General features: G+C 52.6%; 1 protein-coding gene and 2 long non-coding RNA genes across 3 annotated transcripts; 2 read left to right on the plus strand and 1 right to left on the minus strand.

The window, feature by feature from the left end:
* Positions 1-7,296: 7,296 nt before the first annotated feature.
* Irx3 (iroquois homeobox 3) lies at positions 7,297-10,436 on the minus strand. The gene is made up of 4 exons (XM_005079154.4): positions 9,762-10,436; positions 8,471-9,599; positions 8,217-8,283; positions 7,297-7,742 (listed from the first exon to the last, which is right to left on the minus strand). The coding sequence occupies exons 1-4, from the start codon at positions 10,032-10,034 to the stop codon at positions 7,688-7,690; spliced, it is 1,524 nt and encodes a 507-aa protein (XP_005079211.1). The 5' UTR covers positions 10,035-10,436; the 3' UTR covers positions 7,297-7,687.
* A 518-nt stretch (positions 10,437-10,954) lies between these two features.
* LOC121135943 lies at positions 10,955-18,895 on the plus strand. Its single transcript, XR_005873059.1, has 3 exons — positions 10,955-11,337; positions 14,109-14,651; positions 15,060-18,895. It is a non-coding gene; the product is annotated as an uncharacterized LOC121135943 (long non-coding RNA).
* Positions 18,896-20,791: 1,896 nt separating this feature from the next.
* On the plus strand, positions 20,792-23,424 carry LOC121135954. The gene is made up of 2 exons (XR_005873069.1): positions 20,792-21,399; positions 21,491-23,424. It is a non-coding gene; the product is annotated as an uncharacterized LOC121135954 (long non-coding RNA).
* Positions 23,425-23,858: the final 434 nt, after the last annotated feature.

Here is a 23,858-nt window from a genome sequence, read left to right on the forward strand (position 1 = left end):
TCTAAGCAGTTTGCCTCCTGCATGTGTGTGAGTGATGTGGAGCTGACTGACACATGAGGATTGTGGTGCCCAGTGAGTCAGGACTTTGCCTCCCCCGTGACATCCAGGAAAGCCAGCCTGTCTGTCATTCTTTCTCTCTCCTTCCCCACGTTTATTGTAGTTATTCATGAGCAAACAAGATGCTTGAAAGCCAACGTATTTATGTGATTCAACAGGAACAAATGATTATACATCAGTGAGACCACTTTAGGGGTTGAATGACTCTTTCACAGGGGTTGACTAAGACCATCAGAAAAAGCCTGGTGGTGGTGGCGCTCACCTTTAATCCCAGCACTAGAGAGGCAGAGGCAGGTGGATCTCTATGAATGAGAGTCCAACCTGGTCTACCGAGATAGTTTCAGAACAGACAAGGCTACACAAATAAAACCTGTCCCAAAAACAAAACAAAGCAAACGCGACAACACAAACAAACAGTAACAACAACAAAAACCATCATAAAAAAACATGATTTATAACAGTAACAAAATTACACTCATGAAGTAGCAATGAAAATAATTTTATGGTTGGGGGGTCACTGTAACATGCAGAGCTGTAGTAAAGGGTGGCAGCAGTAGGAAGGTTGAGAACCATTGTTATATATGGAAAACTATTCTTCCTGCCCTTGACCCTCAGCTTCCAGGCCCTCTCCCCAAGGTAGACACTTTTATTAGCCTCTTGCACATGCTCCATTTCGGTTTGTGGGAAGTTCTGCGTTGGGTGTTTTTATCACTGAGTGCAGATCACTCCATGTTTCCAGATATTTCTTGACACCTTCCATCCCTACTTCCCTTTTCCAGCCTTAGTTTTCTATATCAGCAAAAGGGAGAGAATAACGTTTGTGGAGTGTTAAAAAATGAGCATGGGGACTTCTTCGTCAACTTTACTTTGGATTTTAAAGTTAGTGCAGGGTGGCCTGTAATCCTAGTACCTGTGAGGTGGCAGCAGAAAAATCAGGCAAACGAGTTCCACATTGAGTTTTAGGCCAGCCTGGGCTATGAGACTGTGACACTCTTTGACATTATGAGACCCTGTGTCAGAAGCAAAACAAAAAAGCAAGGCAGGGAAGTAAAGCTGGAAAGTGGCCTCCACTATAGACATTCTGAGAAGCGTGGAAGGCTTCTTGGTGGTGGTGTCAGAGCAGATCTCCTCAAGGCAGGAAGGAGGGCAGAGAGGATGGAGCAAGTGACTACAAGGACACGGAGACTTCAAAGTCACTTTCTTAAAAGTAGAAATGTCCCCAGACACCAGGCAACCACAGTCCTGGGCTCCCCCTTCATGACCTTTCCCAGCCCTCCCCAGAACCCATTCCATCCATACCATCTGACTTCAGACACTTTCACTCAACACCCCAATGCCAAGCACAGTGGGGTAGGAGGAAAGAAACACATGGGGTCACTTCACACAGAGGCCCCAGATTCCATGTCCTGTTGACAATACGGTAAAGCTCTGAAACTTGGAGCTACTGAATAAGAGGGAGGCTGGGGATGTCTTCTTCTCCAGGTGCAGGGGACAGGAACAAAGGCTTCAACTACAATTCCTGGAGCTGAGATTCCAAGGACAGCATAGGGTCCTCCGGGGGTCAGGCCAGTTTGCCCCAGTGGGGTCATCTGCCTGGCTGTAAATAAAGACTTCAGACATGGGAGGGGCCGGCAGTCACGCAGAAGCACCCACCTCTTGCTCGCCCCAATGCATTTGTCCTTTCATGACCATCAGCACCCCGCTTAAAAAATAAAGCCTAGCATGAAGATAATACTGGTGCTATTTTATATATACAATTTGGATGCCACTTAGAAGTTTATTTCCCCCAACATTGTCCCTAGACTATCTCTCATTATGTAAGAATTATTAGGAAGAGAGAGAGAGAGAGAGAGAGAGAGAGAGAGAGAGAGAGAGAGAGAGAGAGAGAGAGAGAGAGAGAGCCTGGAGAGGCAGGGAAGCTCTGAGCTCTGTTCTGCTCTGTCAGGGAGAAGAAAATAAAGAGAAATCAGGCCGGCTTCAAAGGGCACATTTCCATAATTGCCCTGTAACTTTGGCAAAAGAAATCTGAGCATCCGGGGGCAGCACAGTTGCCAGATGAGTGCACTCCAAAGGCCCTGGAGGGCTGTGGCCCACTTGTTAGCAGCCTAGTGTAGTGAGAGAATGCAGAACTGTCACCAGCACAAAAGACATGACATCACAGCCTTCGTGGCCAGGCCAGGCCAGGCTAGGCTACAGGCCAGGAGTCAGATTTGACCCCGCCTTTGTCTTTGTCCTGTTCCCTGACATGAGACACATACATGTGCACTGGCCCTCTTCTCTCTCTCTCTCTCTCCCTCTCTCTCTCCCTCTCTCTCCCCCTCCCTCTCTTCTCTCTCTCTTTCTCTCCTTTTTACTCCCTCCTTCTTCCTCTCCCCTCTCTCTCTCTCTCTCTCTCTCTCTCTCTCTCTCTCTCTCTCTCTCTCTCTCTCTCTCTCTCTCTCTCTCTCTCTCTCCCTTCTACTCCCTCCTTCTTCCTCTCCCCTTCTCTCTCTCTCTCTCTCTCTCCAGCCCCCTGGGAGGGGGTTAAACTAAACACATAACTAAAAGGACAGACAGTTTTGTTATTGCTCTCGAGAGACCTGGATGAGACTGAGGAGCAGCCACACTACATTACTAGGCCGACACTCCATGGCTTGAGCTCGCATCTGTGACCACCTTTCTGTACTTACTCTTGGCACCAGCATCTACAAGGAAAAGGCCCCAACCTTTCAGACCGACCAGACCGAGGTCCTCCTTGGACGGACCCCCTTCTTTGCCACCTTGGCTTGGGAAAGGCTGATCCAGAACTGACCTCAGTCCCACTTTTGCCTTCTCCCAGGCTCGCATAGTTTGTTTCCTGTTGGCTCTCTCTCACCCCTCTTCTTCCTTCTAATCCCAAGAACCTCTAAAGAACAAAAGCCATCCACTTAGCACTCGGGTTGAACACTTCCTTCAACAAGCTATGGCTTCTGGGAGGAAAGAATTGCTGTGAGTGCCACAGACCCTTGTCACCTCATGTCCGTTGCCTCTTAGCTTCAGCACAACCAGCATCTTAGTCACATCCAAGTACCCAGCAGGCTTTACCTGCATGATAGAGGAGCACTGGGCTTGGTGCCTCGGACTCATTCTTGGTGGAGGATCACTTGTGTCCAAAGGACTTTGAGCAGTGATACTGGCCTCTGTCCCCGAGGTGACAATTCTATCCTCATCCCCTGGTTTTATTCTTCTGCAGGTATTGTCAAATATCCCAGGATGGGATAGGAGACCAGATGACTTTGTTGTGGATTGCAATGCTATTCCTAAGGACTTTCCTATTGTGCCCTACTTCAAAGATTTTTTTTTATCCTGAGACCTCACCTCAGGCCTGAGTCTGTTTCTGGGAGCAATCCCACAGCAGGAAGACATTTTGAATGTGGTCAAGCTACGTGTGTGGATCAGATGGCAGTGACCAATTCAGATTAGTTATCTTTGGGCCCCCTTTTCTCCTCCTCCTCTTCTTCCTCCTCCTTCTCCTCTTCCTCCTCCTCCTCTTCTTCCTCCTCCTTCTCCTCTTCCTCCTTCTCCTCTTCCTCCTCCTCCTCTTCTTCCTTCTCCTTCTCCTCCTCCTTCTTTTAGGCCCATTTTTAACCACTGAAGGATTTGCAAGAAAGTATGGCTAAGTCTGTCAAACCCAGCCTTTCCCAGACGTTCAAAGTGAGGAGGAAGAAGTTTGAGGCTTGTCCCCACTCAAGTTAGAGTTAGCTTCAAACACAGACACGATTTTTACAGACTTGCAGCTGCCCTTTTTTTCCTCAATGGGGTACATGCTGAAGTCTCTGCATCCCAGTAAGCCTCTCTGCTGATACAGCAATCCAAATCAGACCAAATTAGAAAAAGTCCACGTTTAATGGATACAATGCTCACGGATGGCCTCCCAGCCCCCCAGAGAGGAGCCTGAAAAGAGAGACCTGAAAACCACACTGCTTTTCTGGGGGACAGTTTAAATACCCTGTGGGCCTGGTCTTGAGTGTCTCTGGGTGAAAGGTCATCATTAGGTGGGCTTTCTGAGATACAGCAGGGTTTGGGGAGAGATAGGGGAGGGGGCTTGAGGTGGAACTTTCATTAGAACACATATAACCAAGGATTCTAGGAAGGATAGAATATTGCTAGACAGATACAAGGAATCAGTTCCAAAGGGAGTCCTGGAAAAACTTCCAAATAAACCCAAACCAGAAAATATCTAACATACAATTCTTTCTTTCCTTCTCCTTCTCCTTCTTATCCTCCTTCTCCTTCTCCTTCTCCTTCTCCTTCTCCTCCTTCTCCTTCTCCTTCTCCTCCTTCTCCTTCTCCTTCTCCTTCTTCTTCTTCTTCTTCTTCGGCTTTTCGAGACAGGGTTTCTCTGTGTAACAGCCCTGGCTGTCCTGGAACTAGCTCTGTAGATCAGGCTGGCCTCAGACTCAGAGAGATTCACCTGCCTCTGTCTTCCAAGTGCTGGGTGGTGTGTGCCACCACCGCCTAGCCTGATGTGCAGTTGTTACCCAGGCACAAGTCTCTGTGGCTAACTTCACCCCAAAACAGGCAAGCCAGTAACTAAGGAGCCTTTAGGTCTCCCTGTCCTCCAAGTTCTCAGAGAATGCCACCTAGTAGGTGGGGCTTGTCCCCTCTTCACTCCCGGCATAGAGCAAGTAAGTGGTGTTTTATGTACTAGCCCCCCCACACCCTGAAGACAGTTTAGTTAGAAACCATTACTGTGCAGGTAGTCACCTAGGGGGGTTGATTTTATTCTCCTTAGCCTCCCCAAACCTGGGAGGCACTGCCCCCCACCTAGCTATGTGCAGATACAGAAGAAAGCAGTGCCTTTGGCCTACCTGATCCCCCCACGACTTGGAGGGCTCTGAGTAACCCACTGAACAGCAGAGGCACTTCCTAGTGGGGGGCTGACATATTTCATCTCTAATTGAAGCTGCACTGGAGGCCAGATGTGCTTCTTACCCCTGCCACCATCTCTACTGTTTCCTCCCAGATTTTAGGCGTCAATAGTAAGGGATGGAGAAGGTTCCCGGGGCCCTTCTTCTTTTGATGGGAACCTGGGAGCTTGCATTTCGCTTTGGGTAAGTTGTTATATTGAGGTCCACTTGGGATGAGTGGAGTTAGAAGCGCACACTGCATGGAGCCATGCCCAGGCTTAGTCTGACTCCCCTAGTACTTCCTTTCGCTGTTCTTTCAAGACAGACCTAAGCAATGGCCATCACGCGGGAATGAGATAACTAGAAGAGCTGAGCAGTCCCAGAGGCTTTGCGGGAGAGAGGGCCTATGTCTGCTGTCGGGCCTGCTGGGCCCTGACCAGCCTCTCCACACCCATCTGCCTCCGCTGATGAAACTCCTCTGCTTAGGCACTCCTCCTAGAAGGCTTCTGCTGCAGCCACCAAGATCGCCTTTCCTCTGGGAAGTTTTCTTTCCCTTGGTGGAGCAGGTTGCAGAGGCTCTTGAGTCACCCGAAGGAAGCAGCAGCGTCTTCACCCTTCTGCCCCGGAACTGAGGACGTTTGAGCATCTGCAAAAGGCATTGCTACTTAAGAGTGAACACGGGCAGAGCATCCTCTGCCATCCTCGCTCCACCTTGTGAGAAAACACCCAAGCAAGTGCGTTCTGTGCCGCTGGCTTCACAGGAAGTAAATGGGCAACCCGAGTGGGCCCCGACTAAGAGCTGGAGAAGGAGGAGGGGTGTGGCCCTTGTACAGACACTCTTGGTGCTAACCAGAGCTCTGGCCCTTGTCCTGGGGTACTGACTTCAGTTGCACGGCCTAAGAAGATGGAGCTCCAGTCCAGTCTTCACCGTGAAGGAGCTTGAGCCTCTGAGACACCTTAGCCAAGAGGGTGAGGAGGTATTTGCATGAATATGTCAGCGTCCCTACCCTCCTGCCCCGCTGTCCTTGTCTTTGCCAGTGACCGCCTCCATCCTTGGGTCTCTGTTATGGGGACACACGTTGCTCTCTGAGCAGTGGCTTTCCTAAGGAAAGCCCCAGGTCGCTCGTGGCGCTGGCAGCCCGGTCCTCACCTCCTGGACCCGTAAACATCGGCTGCCCTCGCTCGCAGACTCTCGAAGGTTCACAAGGTTAACTGTACTTGATCCAGACCAGCTCTTCATACCAGGCCCCCGCCCCCGCGCCGCCGCCCCCCATCCCCCCAAACAGGGAGCAGAACAGTCACAAGCCCTACTCTGCAGCTCCGATGTATGGCATCCGGCTAGCCTGAAAATATAAAGCTCCAGAAAGGGGTGCCTTAAAGGTGCCCCCACTTCGAACCCCGAGGTGTCACTATCCTAAGCGTGACTCTCCAGTTCCTAGTTGGGCAAGCCCGGCCAGCTTGGTCAAATCGGGCTAGGGGCCAGGAAGCCGGCTTGGCTGTAGAGGCCGGAGGGGCCCCCGACGCCGAGCGTCCCCTGCGTCCTGTAGAGGGAGCTCCAGCCCCAGGTTTCCCACTGTCCTGCCCGCCCCCGCTGCCCCCGCCCGCGGACTCCTGCGGCAATCCCAGTTCCAAAGGTCTCAGGACTCGACCCCGAACCCACGCCGGCGCCTCTGAAAGCAGCCCCTTCCCTGGCACTCAGGGCAAAACGCCCAGAAGCACCTAAGAACCAAAGGCCGCCTGGCTTCGGCCTCGGACTCTGAACGCCGGCGCAGTCACACGCCACCAAGCGGGAAGTGTGAGCACCCCGGCGTCTCCCGCACATCCCCAACGCCCTAGCACCTATGCGGAAGGAGGTGTTAGAGAGGGAAGCGCGTTGGGAGCGGCCTCGAAGTTGAGCGTGGACAGCCCCTATACACGGGACTGAGAACTCCAGGGTGCGGGGTCGGAATGCGAACAGGGAGGGAGAGCCTCTCAGCCCACGTCCTGAGGTCCTGGAAGCTTCCCTAAGTCTTTCTGCTAAATCATCAGAGTAGGCCCCAAGGCTCCAAGGTTACTCCAGTGGACCCCCGGAAAAAGCCCAGTTCCCCAGCTCCTAGTAGAGAATCGACCCTATTTTCTCCTCGGTCTCTGCCCTTTCTCTCGGGGAGTGTGTGGGGGCACAGGGACTTCCATCGCCCCTTCTTGCAGAGGCCCTAGGCTGCCTACCTCTGAGCGGACTACTTCCGCCATTGCTGTCCCCAGACTAAGCTCGCCCTTTCCTGCAGATTCTTTAAGCAACCGAGGGTGGGGTGGGGTGGGTGGGGTGGGGTGGGGGGACGTTGAAACACCAAAGAACCATCAAACAGATCTGTTCAGGTGGCGGACCGGCCGGTTATAGTCAAAAGTGGCAACAGCTCATTTATTTAGCCAAAAATAGATACTTTCTTGTACAATTTGGTTCACACGTATGTACATTTTCTGTATATACAAAAAGAGTCAGACACGCTTATTCTCTCCGCAACTCCACCCCGCCCATTCCCGAAATCAACAGAACAAACGAGCCTCACAAGCTAAAGCGGGGCAGTACAGAAGCCACTTGGGGAGGCTCAAGTGGGGGAGGCTGCCTTTATTCTTTCTTTCGTTCTTTTTTTGTTTGTTGGTTTAGTGTTTCTTTTTTTTTTTTTTAGATACTCATACAGCATGCTTGCAAGTCATAACTATACAGAGCGATTTGGTTTTTTTTTTTTACAATTAGTACAACGATTTAAAAATTGTTGAAAGAATTAAGATGAGGAGAGAGCTGATAAGACCAGAGCAGCATCCAAGTGGTTCTGGGGCCTGGAAGAGAGCAGAAGCAAAGGAAGCGAGATTTAGAGACGTGGAAGCTGCTCAGATAGGGGACACTCTACCGAGCCTAGGGCCAGGCCTACGGACTTGTTCAGCCCTGGGTGTATTAACTATAAGCTGGGCAGAAGAGCTCAGAATTCGAGGTCGGGGCTGGAAGGAATTGGGCATCACGCGGAGGAGGCCTTGTGCTCCAGAGGCTTGAAGAGCCAGACTTCCCCAGCTCTGTGCCCACAGGCCCTGCTTGAAGCGCGCAAGCTGAGGCTGGAAAAGCATCTATGGGTCCACAAGAATTGACGCGAGAGTGGGTTTTGGTGCTTTTTAGAAATAGTTTCCCGGCCACTTTTCTCCCTTCCCTGGGTGCGGTGGGGGGGGGGTGAGCAAAAGGTTTCTGTCATTAGCTCTTGCGTTTTCCTTATCTCTCCTGAAGGGTCTCCCACTCTGCTTCCCAAATACGGGGTCTCTTACCGCCTTGGCACCGGCTGGAAAGCTGTCTTGAGTAACTTTTTCTCCATTTCCAAGGCACTACAGCGATCTGTAGGAAACAAGGGGAAGAAAAGAGAGGCCTTCAGAACTCTGGGTCCAGGCTTCTAGGGCCGCTGCACTCGTGCGGGAGCGAAGAGGAAAACACCGTACGTGCCCCAAGCTCTCGTTCTTACCCTCTAGCCAAGGCGAGAGCCCCACCAACACCCTCTCTCTGTGACCCACACTCCTGTAGTCACCTGTTCCACTCTCCGGCTCCGTAGGCCGAGCATAAGCGGCGGCAGCAGCCGCGGGGTGACCCGCGGCTCCGGGAAGTCCCAGCAGGTGCTGTGGGGCCGAGCCCAACATGGACAGCGGGTGCGGCCGCGGGCCGGGCGGCGGGCCTGGGAAAGGCCGGTTGGTCCAAGCGGGGAATTTGCCAAGCGGCGCCGCCGAGACGAGTCTGTGTGCCGCTGCTGCTGCAGCAGCAGCCGCGGGCGAGAGCTGCAGCGTCGGGGGTGCGACGGCTGCCCCAGGAGGAGAACCTCCGGCTCCAGTAGGCGAGCGACGTGGGTTGTCCGGGCTGGTGGCCGTTTCGGCCAGCGACCAGATCTTGGGCTTCTGCAGGGCTGAGGAGGGCGCTGGTGCGGGAGCACAGGAGTCCAGGCCCGAGGGTGGAGAGGGTGTAGATGGAGGAGCCCTGGCCACAGGCGGTGGCACTGGGGCCAGGCTCAAGACCGACAGTGGCCGCTCCTCCAAGCCTTCGGAGCTGTCGTCCGAGTCACTATTTTTGCAGTCCGAAATGGGTCCCAGGCCGAAGTCGCCATTCCTGTGTTTTGCCCCAGTCAGGGCCAGGTCCGGCCCGGTTGCGGCGCTGTCTAAGTTTTCCAAATCGATCTCCTCATCCTCCTCCTCGTCGGCCAGGCCCTCGCCCCCCGTGTCCTCCTCCTCCCCTGCCAGCTCCTCCTCCTCCATCTCCAGCTCACGTTTGCCCTCTTCCTCATCTTCCTCTTCGTCTTCCTCCTCCCGCTCGCTCCCGTAAGCATTGCCCTCCTCGTCGGTGCGACTACGGGGTGCCCACGTCATCTTGTTCTCTTTCTTGAGGCGCCGGCGCGCGTTGGCGAACCAGGTGGACACCTGGGTGAGGGTCATCTTGGTGATGATGGCCAGCATGATCTTCTCGCCCTTGGTGGGGTACGGGTTCTTGCGGTGCTCGTTGAGCCAGGCCTTCAGCGTGCTCGTGCTTTCGCGGGTGGCGTTCTTGGGACGGGACGGGTCCCCGAACTGGTACTGGCCATAGGGGTAGAAGGCGGGGTGCGGGTGCGGGAACGCGGCGGCCGTGGCCGTGTGCTGCACCCCAGGACTGTCCTTCAGCTCATACTGAGCTCCCTGTACGCACATGGAAAAGGAAAGGGACACGCGCGGGGGAGCGCGAGTGAGCTCCAGCCGTCGCCGCCTCCACCCTCCCTCCGGGACCCTGGCTTTCTTCTGCACATTCACCCTGCACCCCAGTTCCAACCCCCTGTTCCCGTTTTTTTTCCCGGCTCTTACCAGCTGTGGGAAGATGGGCAGCTCCGTAGCGTAGGGCAGGAAGGCGCCGTAACCCTGCGCGGCGGCAGCTGCAGCTGCGGCCGCGGCGTAGGGTGCCCCGTACACGGACGAAAGCACATTGGATAGAGACCCCGAGGCGGCCAGCTCCGAGGCTCCGGCTCCCGGAGCGCTCCGGCCCCCCGCGCTACCGCCACCGCCGCCGCCTGCGGCTCCCGGGCGCTCCGGTGGGTAGAGCGGCCGGATGTATTGGTATCCGAGCTGGGGGAAGGACATGGTGGCCCGTGGGGCACCTACGGAGAGGGGGCCCGGCCCCCGGGGCCGCCGTGCTCAGAGCCGCACGCTGGCTCCGGAGCGCATCGGGGGCTGGGCCGAGCTCGGGCCGCGCTGCGCTGCGCTCCGCGTTCGCCTATTGATCTGCTCCGCGGCGGCGGCGGCGGCGGCGGCGGCGAGGAGTCAGGTCAGGTCCGAACAGATTGGCCGAGATTCCCTGGGCTCCGGGCTCTGATTGACATTTCTACGGGGCCTCAAGCCCCTCCTCTCTGCGCCGCGCTCCCTCCTCTAGGCCTGGAGAGCCGCTCTGCGCGCAGCGCTCAGTTCTGTCCTCCTCTCCCGAAGCTGTGTCTCGCCTCGCTTCCTTCGCCCTCCTATAGTTTACACTCACTCCCCTCCTGTCCTTTCCTTTCCCCTCCCCTCGCTGCGTCCCCCTACCCCACCCCCTGATGGCTTCCGCTCCCGAGGCTCCTTCGCAGTCCCGGGCGCTGGGAAACTGCGGTTCTTTTTCCTCTTTCCCTTTCTCACGGTTGCTTTGGCTCACCTCTCAGCTCTCTTCACTTTTCCTAGTCTGACTCCTCTCTTTTAAATCTCTTTTTTCTCTCTCAGACTCCCTTCCCTCTCCTGGGTCTCTGTGTCCTGGGCTAAAGCGACCTAAAGTTGTAGACACTTAGAATGTTGTGCAGGGGGTGTGTGTCCGCGTCAGTGTCTGTGTGTCCGTCCCCGCCCTTCCACCCCCTCCCTCACCCTTCCCCAAATCTCGAGTCTGACGTTGCGCCCTCTTATTCGACTTTTCCTCGCGTCTCCTCCTGGAGTCTCCAATCACCCGGGAGCCTTCTGGGCGAGGCGGCCTTCCCTCGCGAATACAGAGCGCCGGGCGGGGCGGGGCGGGACGGGACGCAGTCTTTTCCCGCCCCCCTCCTGCCAGCACAGGGAGGGGAGAGCCCAGACCAGGAGTGGCGGGTTAGTACAGGGTCACCTCTCCCCGCGGGTCTTCCAACTCCTCACTTCTCAGCCCCCACAGCAGCTGTAGTTCCGGGGTGGGACGGGACCCCGGACCCAGGCTGGCTCCGGGCCTTTTCCGTGCGGTGGCGTTTCCCTTTGCAGTTCTCAGCTCTGGTCCCTAGGACGCTCCCAGTAGCCTAAGCGGGCAGCTAAAAGGACAGCTAAAAGAGTTGAGCGTGCATCCTGGGAGTAGGGAGAGCTGCCCCTCTGAGCTTTAAAAGACCGAATCTGTGCCGGGGAAACCCTGCCGTTTACCACGTTAACACCTCCGGGGTACCTCGGTGAGAATTCTCATTAGAAAGTGAGTTTGGCGCCCAGGTGGTCTTGCGGAGCACACAGAGTTGGAGCTCCTGGCTATGGGGTGGGGGAGGAGCACAAAGCCTCACCGCGGAGGCTCTGGGAACTTTCTGAGAGCACTTCGAGAAGTTTCTGTGTAGATGTTTTTGGTCGATTACGACCATTCCTTTCACTGTCCCTTCTCCTGTTCTCTGGGCCCAACGCCAGTATTTTCTTTTGGTGACAATCCCCTAGAGCCGTGGGGCGTGTGCATGTGGGGGTGGGGAGCAAGGCTGGGTTTCTGGTAGGATATCTAAACGTTTTATGATAGAATACCTAAATCTAACTTGAAATGGTAGTGTCCAATTGCCCACCGTCACGGATTATGGCGTACAGTGGAAAGCCACACAGAAATTCTCGGAATGGCTGTGGCTCCTAACTAAGCGATTTAGAGTGCAGCGGCGGCGACCCACGCGCGGGTCAGGCCTGCTGGGGGCCTGCGGCCCAGACAACTCCTGGACTCTTTAGTAGAGCGAGGACCCCAGCTTAGAGGCAGAAACGGCACTCCCGCGCCTCCGGTTGACCTAGGAATCAAGTCTGAATTCCCAGTGAGGGATCTGAGGGTTCCGGGCTGGTCGGCTCTGGTATGAATAGTTAAGTTGGGGAATGAAGATTTCTTTCGCCCTGGCCCTGGCCTCCAGTCAAAAGTGGAGTCGTGTGCCACCTCCGTTACATTCCATGGGCCTTTGTAGGGGCCTGCGGTTCCAGGAGGTGCCACTCAGAAAATTAGTAGGGAAGCACAGACGGAAGTTTGGGGAGCTGCCTAAGGCTTAGAGTTCAATGATAGCATCTGGACTCTCCCTAAATTCGCTCTGTGCGGCTTCTCTGCCCCCTCCTGTCCCTCCTTGCCTGGTGCTGGGTGAACGCGACAGAGGAGGCACTGTAAGGCCAGCTGTGGCCTTCAAATGCTTTTCCCTGGTCCGATTCCGTTTCTGGTTAAATCTGTCACGGGAAGCTAGGGCTCACCTGTTCAGGAAGGGTCTTAGGGGTACAGAATCGAGGTAACATTATTTTCTAGGATCTTTCTTATGTATAGGACTATGAGTCTTTCTTGGCAGCTGTGAAGACCCACCTAGGCAGTGGTGGACCAGGCCAATGTGCGCCAACGTGCAACAGAGCCAGAGTCCAAGGCGGGCGAAGAGGCTTCTCTGTATGTGCCTGGGTGAAAACACGGATATTTAGTTGCGTTTTTTTCCCTGATGGAAAAGAAAAACAAAACGCAAAACCACACAACACCACAACACACACACACACACACACACACACACACACGGTCTTACACAGGAGCCCCTGAGATGCTCCTTCCGCATTGCATTAACCAGCTATCGACCTAGTTGTATCTAACTGCGGACTGAGAGTCCTGCAAGAGAGAGCACTGGAAGAGCCAGGCTGTTCTCAGGAAGGACCCAACGCCCGTGGGAGGTCGCCCCTGGCCCAGAGGGTGAACCTCTAGACCCAGAAACGAACCTAAGAACCTCGCTTAATTAGATCCCTCCAGGCATCCCAAGCCGGAGACAGAGACAGCGTCCCCGTTACCCCATGACCAAATGGGAAGAGCGTTGGCCAGGCCTGGAAATCCGCACTCCACGTCGGGATTCAGTATCCCTACGGCTGGAGTCACCACATGGCTCTGGGTCCTCAGCAGGACCAGGCCAGTGGAATCCAGCTCCCACACTAAGCTCGTGAATCCGCGGGTAGTTGAACCTTTTCAAGGGATTTTTTTAATCCAGGAGATTAGGTCAGATTGACATACTCGCACAGCACAGTGAGCGAAGAGAAGCAGGTGCACGGGGTAGTTGATTGGGAAAAAACGTGAATGCAACATCGTGCCGCGGGCAGAAGCTTCCCCAGCACCCCTCCTTCTTCCAACAGTCGCAGCTCACAAAGCGCTCCCAGCCCTCGCGGCGGATGCTCCCTGGTCTGGGCCCAGGGAGCCAGTAGCGCACACACTGGAAGACTGCTAGAGGTGCTCGGCGGCACTCAGGGCCAGAGGCCCACCAGGTTCCGGGTCTGAAGGCGGCGGCAAGTCACACACACTCGGAGCCACCACCCCCATCTCTTCCCTCTCCTGGTCCAGCTCCCCCCATGTGTCTGCACCCCCATCTGGGGGAGCCGCTGCAGCCCTGGGTCTCCCAGCTGGTCCAGTCTTCAGTTCTTTCCTCCCAAGACCCAGAGTCCCCCAGAGGCGGTGCTGGCTGGCCATCCTTCAGCTTCCTGCAGACGCTGCAGCGTGCGCTCCCATTGCCCCCTTCCCCCCGCGCGTTGGGGTTACAGGTTAATGAAACGCTCGTTTTCCTCAGTCATTTGTTTTGTTTTCCTGCAAAGTTCTGATAAGTAGCTAACCAACGAAGCTTGTAATTACAATCTTACAGAAACCGGGCCGATCTGTATATAAATCTCACCATCCAATTACAAGATGTAATAATTTTGCACTCAAGCTGGTAATGAGGTCTAATACTCGCGCATGCGATAATCCCCTCTGGATGCTGGCTTGATCAGATGTTGGCTTTGTAATTAGACGGGCAGAAAATCATTATTTCATGTTCAAATAGAAAATGAGGTTGGTGGGAAGTTAATTTCTCTCCGCTCTGTGAAGCGTAGACAAGAATTTAATGATTTAATTACAGTTGTAAGCCCTTTCCATGAGACTTAAATTGAGCTGAGAATATTTTTTTTCTTTTCTCTCTCTCCCCCTTTCTCGCTTTCGCGTTCTCTCTCTCTCTCTCCCGCTATTAGCAGCCACACGGACTTGCAGATGCGTGGCCTGGCGTAGCACCGGGAGGAATTCACATTTGACTGTGAATCTGGCCTCGGAGCATCCCAGGAGGCACGGGCTGGGCGCCGCCACGTCTGCCGTGCAACTCTGGCTGAGCCCTGTGAGCTGTCAGGGCCTCGGAGACTGTCCCTGGGTCCAGAGACCGGGAACTGGGAAACTTTGGGGTAAACTTTGCAAACTTCTCTCCTGGCGCTAGAGAGGCCGCGGGTTGGAAAGGTTGCAGTATCGGCTGCGTGGGTCCCAGGCCTGATTTGTGCACCACGGAGCTGGCCAGAACGCTCCAAGAGGAGCGCGAAGTTCTTCAGCTGGTCTTCCGAGCTCCTGAACCTCCCGGACCAGGTCCTCTGCCGCCGGCCTTCGAGGGGCCAGATCTGCGCTGCGGCTCCCGGAATCTCAGCATGAATGGAAAACCGTGGCTCTGAGCGCGAGTGGTTTTATTTCTCTTTTCCTATGCAGGATCATCCCGTTTCCACCTGCGATGAGCATTTCTGTTGACCTCCTTGGTTTGTTTGTTTTTTTTTTTTTTTCGTCCTGTCTATTCCTCGCATTTTCTGCATGTTTGATTTCCAGGCCTTTCTCTCTCTCTCTCTCTCTCTCTCTCTCTCTCTCTCTCTCTCTCTCTCTCTCTCTCTCTCTCTCTCTCTCTCTCTCTCTCTCTCTCTCTCTCTCTCTCTGTCTCTCTCCTCTCTCTCTCCCTCTCCCTCTCTTTTTGTGACTCCTAATGTGTTTTTTTCTGGGTCTTTTTTTATTTCAGTTTTTTAAGCCCGTTTTCATCTTCCCCCTCTCCCTTTCTCAGTTTCCCGTTCTTCTTTTTCTCCCTCCCTTTCTTTCGCCCCCATCCATCCTATTTCAACCTTGGTCTATCCCAGGCTCTCTTCTGCTGGTTTACTCTCACTTCCTTTTCTCTACAGAGTCTGTCCCCTCCCCCGCCCGTGGATCTGCTTCCCAGGCATCCCTTTCTCATCCATCTTGGGAGATGAATATGTCGCCTTATTGGATGCGGAGGCCAGAGCAGGGCGATGGGGCTCGGCCAACGTCGCACATTTTCTTCATGCATATTGAGAATATGGTAATGAGTGCGTTTGCATTGTTGCATGGAAATGATGCGGCTCCCTCTGCGGTGTGGAATGGGCAAGGTTGGTGTGGACCCAAGGGAGCCCGATAGTGGGCCCGGGGCCTTGTGGCCCTAGTTACCCACTGGGGGGAGACGAAGAAGTGACCTCTCAGAGCGCCTTGCCCGCCCTCGGCTTGCTCTGGTTTCCACAAAGGCGCCGCTGCCTGGGTTAAAGCCTGGTGAAGGGAAACCAGCCTCTCCCGCCTGGCTGTTGCACCCCAAGTCCATGGGCCTCGGAACACTTTACCGGTGATCAGAGTCCTGAGAAGGAGAACTTGGCTCTGTTCTCTGATGACTATGCGTTGTTTGCGACAAGAGTGACCTTTTAGGATGAAACATAGTGGCACCATGTGCCCTGCACCACAGGCATCTATTTCCTTCACCCTGGGGGCGTGTGGGCATCACTTGACCCTGGCAGGTTGACTCATTGGCTATCGGAGACCCAATTGTTTTCTAGACTTGGGCTGGGCGACTAGGCTGGCTCCCAGTCATCTAACAGAAGCAGCCCCTCCCTGAGGCCAGCCAAGCTCAGGTGAAGGGGCCCGGCCTTCAGAAGGCAGATCAGGCTCTGCTTGGGGCTGCAGGCAGGGGGGAAGATTTATGCTCGCTCACTCCCTCACTTGCTGGCTGGGAGCTCAGGGCCCCAGAGCCCACATCTAGCAATCAAAGCTCATAGCCTACCTCAGGACATTTTCCTGCCTCCCCTACTTCCTACTAGGGAAGTCCCTAGCCGGGAGTTCCATGGCTGGCTGAAATGCATTGTGGAAAGGAGGCCATTGTCTAGGGTCAGGATTCACAACCATCAAGCATCCTGCCAGCACTCCTACGGTTAGGGACTGTAGAGTTTTCCTTTAATCGAGTCCTTTTCAAAACTCAAATGCATGGTTTTGGATAAGTATGTAATCCTTCCACCACTTCTGCAAACTGGAAAGTAGCTGTTGACAGAAATGAAATGCAGCAAACCATGCTCCTGAGCCTTGCCCCTTCCTGCTTAGGGTTCAAGTACACCCAGTGTCATTAACAAACGCTGGGGGTGTGCTAGTGAGTCTTGGAAGAAATGAGAGCATGAAAAGGGAATGTTTCTTCCTCCATCCTAAAATGATGTTGAGGGTCTCAAGAGCTGTCCTGGCTTAGGGTTTGGGGGGTGTTGCTCTGTTAACACAAATGTGAAAGGTTTAAGGCAAAACTCAACCCACTGAGCTATTATTACCAAATAATCTCATTACACGTTTCCAGGCAGCACCGCATCTAATTCTCACCATCCCTCACTTGGCAGAGACTGTCCAGAGGCCACACGTGGTTGTGTAGGATGTTTACTGAACACACTTCCAAGAGGATAACAGAGTACTTATCACACTCCCACCCTCACCCCTACACCCGTGTTCACCAAACTGTGTGTCCTGGTTTTGGCAAAACAGGGAAGCTATTTTTCTAATCTGTACAAAAAGTTGGGGAGATGACCCAGTCCTTGAAAAACTGGAAAACTGAGGCTCTGGGTACTTGGAAAAGCCTGAACTGATATTTTTAAGTATTCCTAGAGAGTTGGAGTCTTTGAGGCTTGGGGCAGGGATCTGGGAAGACCAGCCACTGGAAGGGTTGAAGGAAAGAGTCACCTGGACCCCAGATGCCTATCCCTCAAGCTCTTCACTGTTTACCAAGTCCCAGAGCAAAAACTGAACTGGCATCCAGACTGCAGGGTCCGTGCTAGAGTCCCAGTTGTGGGAGAGGAGAAGAGATCTATATTTTAGGCTTAATGATGGGTGTCTGAGCAATGTAGGATTGACCACACGTGCTGTTCCTCATTCCCACGCACACTGCTGGAACTTTCAGACTCTTCATGGCACACGAAGATGGCCTTGCACCTCTACTTTTGTGATTAATCTTGATAGTGACTTTCCATTGATTGGATTGTCTGAATTATACTTTAAGACCACTCAAATATTTAGATCTCAAGGTTTGTTTGACAAATGGGAAGGCTCAAATATGTAAGGCTGATCCTTCAGGTCCTCATGCACTCTCCTTCCCTCCCCCTTCCCTTCCCACCTCCATTTCTCCTTTCCTCTCCCTTTTCTTCCCTTCCCTTCCTTTTCCTTTCCCCCTTCCCCTTCTCCCCTTCTCTTTCCTTTCCTGCTCTTCACCTTCAGCCCTAGCTAGGCAAGCCTTCTGCGACAAAGGCCACATACTCAGCCCTTACCACACTCCATTCTGAGGGCATCTTCTGGAGCCCTCTGTGGTTCAGTCCTAAGCTCATTGGCCTTTCTCAGGGACCTCTAGATGGTAGGGTAGGTAGCCACTCTTGGTGTCCATGAAAATGGATCAGATCCTGCTGGCAGACAGCCCTCTTCATGGAAAGAAGCCAGAGGGAAGGAGGGCAGAGGCAGGAAGGCTGAGAACATCTTCCCAGCTTTCCCCCCTGGCCCTCTCTGCTTTGCTGGAGCTGTTCACTCCAGTGTAGGATAAAGTTGAGGTCCCATAGGTTGAGTTTTGCTTTCTAGAAGTCCAAGGGATGGATAGTCATGTCCTTTTGCAGGGTGATCACCCAGTTGGTCACAGAGTTGTAGCAGGGCTGATTCTCGAGCTTCTGGAAGAACCTAGAAAGTCTACTACCCAGTAGGAATAACAGATCCAGGCTCTCCCAATGCCCCCCTTAGCTTAGGCTTGTCTTGGCTCTCATGAACCATCTTAGACACGGATGACTCTGTTTCTTCTCTGTCATTCTCTCACTCTCTTCCTCCTCTTTGCCCTCCTTTGCTTATTTCTTTGCAACTAGCAGTTGCAGAAAGCCTTCTCTGTGCTAAGTGCTGGGCATGGGGTGGTGAGGGTACACGGAGTCTGGCTTGAATGGTCTTTGTTTTGTTGGGCAGCAACCAAATCAGGAAACAATTGAGACAAGGCTAGGACCAAGGATGTTGTGGATAGAACCCTACCCAACCCAGAGCCTCCTGGAACACCAGAAAGGAAGCTTGTTTGGAAGCATGACTACAGCTGGTGGGGTCTGCTACGGTACAATGCTGCTGTTATTTTTGTCTCATGTTTGAGGAGGGAAGGACCTTATCAGTATGATGAGTACCCGTATAAAGGGATGGAAGACACAGGTTGGAACCCAAAGTAGGCAGAGTCCAATGCACACAGCCACCAGCTGAGGGAGGCCAACAGCAGTAAGAGGCAAGAAAGGATTTCTCCTCAGAGCCCCAGGCGAGTGAAGCCAAAAAAGAACCACTTCTTGTAATTTCAGCCATCCAGAGTAGGACCCTGAATGACAGAAGCCCTGGAACCCAGCAGATTGGATGATGGGATAGGGGCTAGGAGACCTTAACTTTAGAGGCACAGGCAGAGGATGGGTTTGGGAGAAAGTGACATTTTAGTTGAGATAGAGCAGTTAAATAAATAAGCAAATAAATAAATAAACCTCTGGGGAAAGTGCTTTCTATGATAGAGTGATCACTACCCACAAATAGTATTGACCAACTGAGATGCAGCCCTCCAGCCTGAGAGATGAGCTAAATATATAACTGGCTTCAAAGACAAGTGCTGAAAGGAAGGCTGGGAGTTGGACTCTAAATAGCTGACTACATGTCTAAGCAGTACTGTGTTGCATATATTAGATTAAATAAAGTGTGTGATTAAAATTAATTGGCCTGATAAAGCAGATTGGTGGTAGAGAAAATGTCTAGCATGCATAGACTCTGGACTCAGAACTGTATACACTTTATACCATAAGCCCCCACTCTGTACCCAGAACACAAAATTTTACCCCTTTTTACCTTTTAAAATACAGTTGCTAGCCTGGGTATAGTCATGCTAGCATATAATCACTGTACTTATGTGACAGAGGCAGGAGGATCAGTGCCTGATATAATACATAAAGTGAGTCCCCAGCCAGCAGAGGTTACAGTGTAAAATCTTGTTTCTAAAAACCAACCAAACCCCAAAACAAAACACACAAAAAGTAAATGAAATAGTAATGAATCCAAAATGTAGTTACTAGAGAGTTGCGTTTGTGGCTCGCACTATATGCCTGCTGTGTAGAGTTGACCTAAACAAAAGGCAGGACACCTGCACAGGGTGCGTGGTAGAGATGGAGCTCCAAGCCCTTGCCTTGTCTTCCCTCACGTGGCATGTGACAGCATTAAACCTGCAGAGCTAGCTGGGAAACACTGCTGAACTCAGAAGAGGCAAATAGGCTCATGCTGCAGTGAACACAGAATGCATGAACTCATCAATCTGGGGAGGAAAGTGAGTTTAGGAGACCTGGCCCTTTAGCGCAAGGCCATCTCTTCTGAATCTTGACTCTGGCACTCCCTCAGACCCCTGAAGAAGAAAGCAGGCAGGCCTATACTTTCTGCTCCCCAAACTCATCTCTCCCTGCCATGTAACTCTCAGCATGAGGGACTTGGTCCTCGGATCCAGCTCCCTAGGTCTCCAGGTCTCCAGATGGTCAGCACAAAGGTGATGTGATTGTGCTATCAAGGAGCCTGCCGCTTGAGTGTGGCCTTCATGAGCCAGTTCACTGGTTAAACTGGACTTTTGCTCATTTGCCATGAAGGTCGCATGGTGATGGCCCCAGGCTCACCCCTACCCTCAGGGTGTGGTCATTTTGGAATTCTATGTAGATTTGGTTGTTTTGTCTGCCAGCCTGGACTGGAACTAGCGGCAACAACAAATGTCCTTCAGGTCTTAGTGGTGGGCATCCTCCCTATGCATGTTCTTGGCTATGACTCCAATCCATGCAAAGTCACTCTCTGGATGCCTTGCAAGAGAAAAAGGCAACCTGAGCGCTGGCTATTGATGCCTCTGCTTGGATGTGAACTAGGGTCCTTCGGCTCACATTTCATTGGTCAAAGCCATCGTGGGGTCACGCTTGAAGTCTACAGGGTGGGGATACCTGACTTCTTTCGGGGAGGGTCAACCCTGTGGATCCCTGTGTGTCACACTCTGTTCCCTTCAGCTCTGGTTTCAATTACTGCTTTAGCGAGGTGGAGGCAGGTCTGTGCTGATGACACCCACTACATCCTCTGGCTTCCTGTGCTAGCAGGACCCTCACACATGTGTCATGTGCAGGGACAGAACAAATTGTAGCACAGTTCAATCAGTGTGTCTCTCTCCTGTTTCCATCTCACTCCCTGGGGCCATTTCCCCATGGGCCCCGCTCGGTAACCTTTGCTACATGTATGCTGAGCCCTTATTTAAAAACTGGAGACTCAATATGAAATCTCAACCTGTCCCTCCCCACTCATTGCTCTCGTTTCCAACCGACTTCCCTCCAGCCTTCCCTCCCTTCTCCCTTCCTTCTTTTCAGGCTTCTGGGATCCAACCCAGAGCCTCAAGGCCAGCACTCTAACACTGAGCTACATTGCTAACCTTCAATGTTTCAACCTTAAATTTGTTGAAGAACCAATCTGGTATCGTTGAGTCTGAGCCCACAGGAGGCTGGGCTTGAAAGGGGCACGCGACATTGCAGTAGCAAAGGGGCAACGTGGGTGGGTGGGTGGGAGGGCACAAGGCAGGGAGGGCAGATGGGGGAGAAGGTGGAGGGAAGGAAAATTGTTTAAAATACGCCATAATGAAACAGGATTCTTTGTAGGATAGCTGAAAACAAACAAAAGAGATGGCATCTATGCTCTCTTGTTGACCTCTGCTGTCTGAGGCTCCTTTAAATACTGGGCTTTTAAGGCTATATTATAGGGACTGTTGTTTGGCCTTGTGTGCGCGCGCATGCGCGCATGTAAATTCAGTTGTCATTCTTCAGGCCCATTCACCTTAGTTTTTTTTTCTTTCTGATTTTAGACAGTCTCTGGCTAGAGCTTGCTAGGCTAGCTGGGCAATGACCTCAGAGATTAGAAGTGCACACCAACACACCCAGATCTTTATTGCCTGGGTTCTGAGGATTGCACTTGGCTTGGATGCCCAATACTTTATTGGTGAAGCCACCTCCTCCCAGCCCCTATAAATCCATCACATTAGACCTGGGATCACTTTTAAAGTATTATTCCCTCTGTGTTTCTCTTTTTCTATTTTATTCCAAAAGGTGTAGAGTTGGCTTTTGGTACAGCAGTGAGATACTAATTCTGCAGGTGGTTTGTGGAGAGAGCTCTTGGCATTCCAGGCTGATGTTTTTTGTATCACATGGACAGCAGGTAACAGGGTGGGGTGGTCCACATGGGAGTCACTAAATCCCACATGGGTTACTGGGCTATATGAAGTGGTGCATCTCTATAATCCCAATAGGCTCCTCAGATCTTGGGTTTGGGACGACTGTGGCCCCTGCTGCTCACTTCATTTCAACTTTGCGGAGAGCTACTGGTCAGAGATTACAGCTAAATCTCACGTTGCTGTATTCCTGACTCACAGAGACTGTGGCATATTAAGGGCTTGTGTGAAGGCAGTAGATCGTGGCCCCTTAACCTCCATCCACTGATTTTTGTAAATAAAGTTTTATTGGAAGCTAGCAATGCCTATCAGTGCCTGTATTGTCTCTGCTGCTTCCATACGACCTGAGCAGTAGAGACTGGTGGCTTCATGAAGAGACCACAGCTTGAATATTTGCTACCTGGCCCTTGGAGAGAAAACTTGCTCATCACTAATACAATGAAGTCCAAAGCTAGAACAGTGCTCTCCCTGTCCTCAAAAGAATTTCCCTTTTCACTTGAGTTTAGTGCAATCGGCATTAACTGAGAGCCTACTGTGTACAGAAATGGTTTCAGTCACACTTTGAAATTCTGCCCTTATTCTGTATCACGGTCTCCTCCACTGGGGGTCTTATACCACGCATGCTGGGCTAGTGTTCATGGATAAGAATGTATGTCGTGAGCCTGGAGTGAGCAAAGTGCCCTTGACAAAACAATAGGTCTGCGATCTGGAGGAGAGCAGGGGCAAAGGCATGTCCTCCTGCACGGTCCTAGCATGATCGCGTTGGCTGCGCCCTCCTATCCTGGGCCCCAAGTGTCTCACCCTCTTCTCTAGCGCAATCATCCCGTAGCCAGAGGGGTTCAGTGGGCATGGTGGGGGCTGCCTAGGTGTCGGAGGCTTCTGAGGTCTGCTCCCAGTGGTCCTGCTGCTGACTGAGCTTTGCAGGTGCCTCAGGGCACGTGCCTCACCTTTTGCTATCTGCCCCTCCATCCAGACGTGGAATGTGGATGAAGGAGGATAAACCACTGCTGTCTTTCTGTCCAGAGCCAGGCTTCCCACCTGGTCCATAAACCCGTACTAGGTAGTGCTGGTGGTGCAATGGAGTTAGAGATCTCTACTGAAGGATCACCCCTCTTGGGGGTGGGGAGGGGACGAGGAGGCTACAAGGAGCAAGAATGGGCTGAGGCCTCAGAGGTGGGGCAGTTTGAGTCCCTAAGGGCATCCCACCTGAACTCAGCAGCAGGCTCAGTGTGCAGGTCTCCTGAGTTGGAACCCAGAAGCCTGTCTTACCAGCTGTGTGAGCTTCAGCACGGTGCAGTTCTTTGCCTTGCTTGCCTTCTCGGTGTCAGCAATACACCCTGCCTTCTAGCATTCTAGTGGGGGTGGGCCGACATAGCAAGGACTGGAGGTAATGACTCTCGATAATAAGCATTCACAAATGGAACAGCACTCAGATTCCTGTGCCCAAACCACACATCCAGAGGATAAGGTGATGGTGAGATACCCATTCTGTGGGTTGACTGGCCACTGACTAGGTCCTGGATTCACCTGTTATTTCAGCATCAACTGGTTCTACGCTCTGCATTCAGTGTATTGGCTGGAGAGCTACTAGGTCCTGGGCTCTACAGGAGACCCTCTGTGTGCTCTTGGGGCTGACTTCCTGGTCATGCCAACTGTTGTGTGGGTTGCTTTTGTCAACCTGACTTAAACCTAGATATGTTTGGGAAAAAGGAATCGAGGAAATACTTACATCGGATTGGCCTAGAGGCAAGCCTATGTGGGGGGAGGTTTTCTTTATTAATGATCGATGTGGAAGGGATCATCCCACCATCGATTGGTGTCATCTCTGGGCAGGTGGTCCTGGAGCATCTAAGAAAGCAGGCTGATGAACACGGGGAACAAGCTGATGAACAGTGTTTCTCCATGAAGTTGCTATCCCCAGGTTCCTGCCCTGCTTGAGTTCCTGCCTTGGCTTCCCTCAGTGATGAACTGTGATATGTAACCATAAACTAAATAAACCCTTTCCTTCCCAAGTTGCCTCCGGTCATGGTGTTTCATCACAGCCGTATAAAGCCAGTAAAGGCACCTGTGCACTGCACCTCTGCCTGGAAGCTTCCTGCTTGCACTTGGCTTAATCTTCTGTTGCCGCATCTTGAAGGTTTTCAGTACATTTGGAAAAGGGGCTCCAGGTCACATTTTGCCCTGGACTAGTGGATGCACGTGATGTGGATCTTAGTGACGCCTGAGTGACAGATGAACCATCATAATTTACAACCAGAACGCCTTTGTTACGGTCTCTGTCACCGTGAGGAAACATCATGGCCCAAAGCAACTTGTAGAGGAAAGAGTTTATTTCATCGTACAGCTTATGGTCTGTCATTCAAGGAAGTAAGTTCGGGAACTCAGGGTGGGAACTGATGCCAAGACCACAGAGAAGTGCTACCTACTGGCTCGCTCTTCATGGCTT

The sequence above is a fragment of the Mesocricetus auratus genome, unplaced genomic scaffold (genome assembly GCF_017639785.1).
Source record: "Mesocricetus auratus isolate SY011 unplaced genomic scaffold, BCM_Maur_2.0 Super-Scaffold_100045, whole genome shotgun sequence".
Classification (NCBI taxonomy): domain Eukaryota; kingdom Metazoa; phylum Chordata; class Mammalia; order Rodentia; family Cricetidae; genus Mesocricetus; species Mesocricetus auratus.

Coding starts and splice junctions, on each gene's coding strand:
- Irx3 (XM_005079154.4), bottom strand. CDS start 10,034: ATGTCCTTCCCCCAGCTCGGATACCAATACATCCGGCCGCTCTACCCA. Junction 9,600..9,761: donor TGCCCATCTTCCCACAGCTG/GTAAGAGCCGGG, acceptor ATGTGCGTACAG/GGAGCTCAGTATGAGCTGAA. Junction 8,284..8,470: donor GGAGCCGGAGAGTGGAACAG/GTGACTACAGGA, acceptor TGTTTCCTACAG/ATCGCTGTAGTGCCTTGGAA.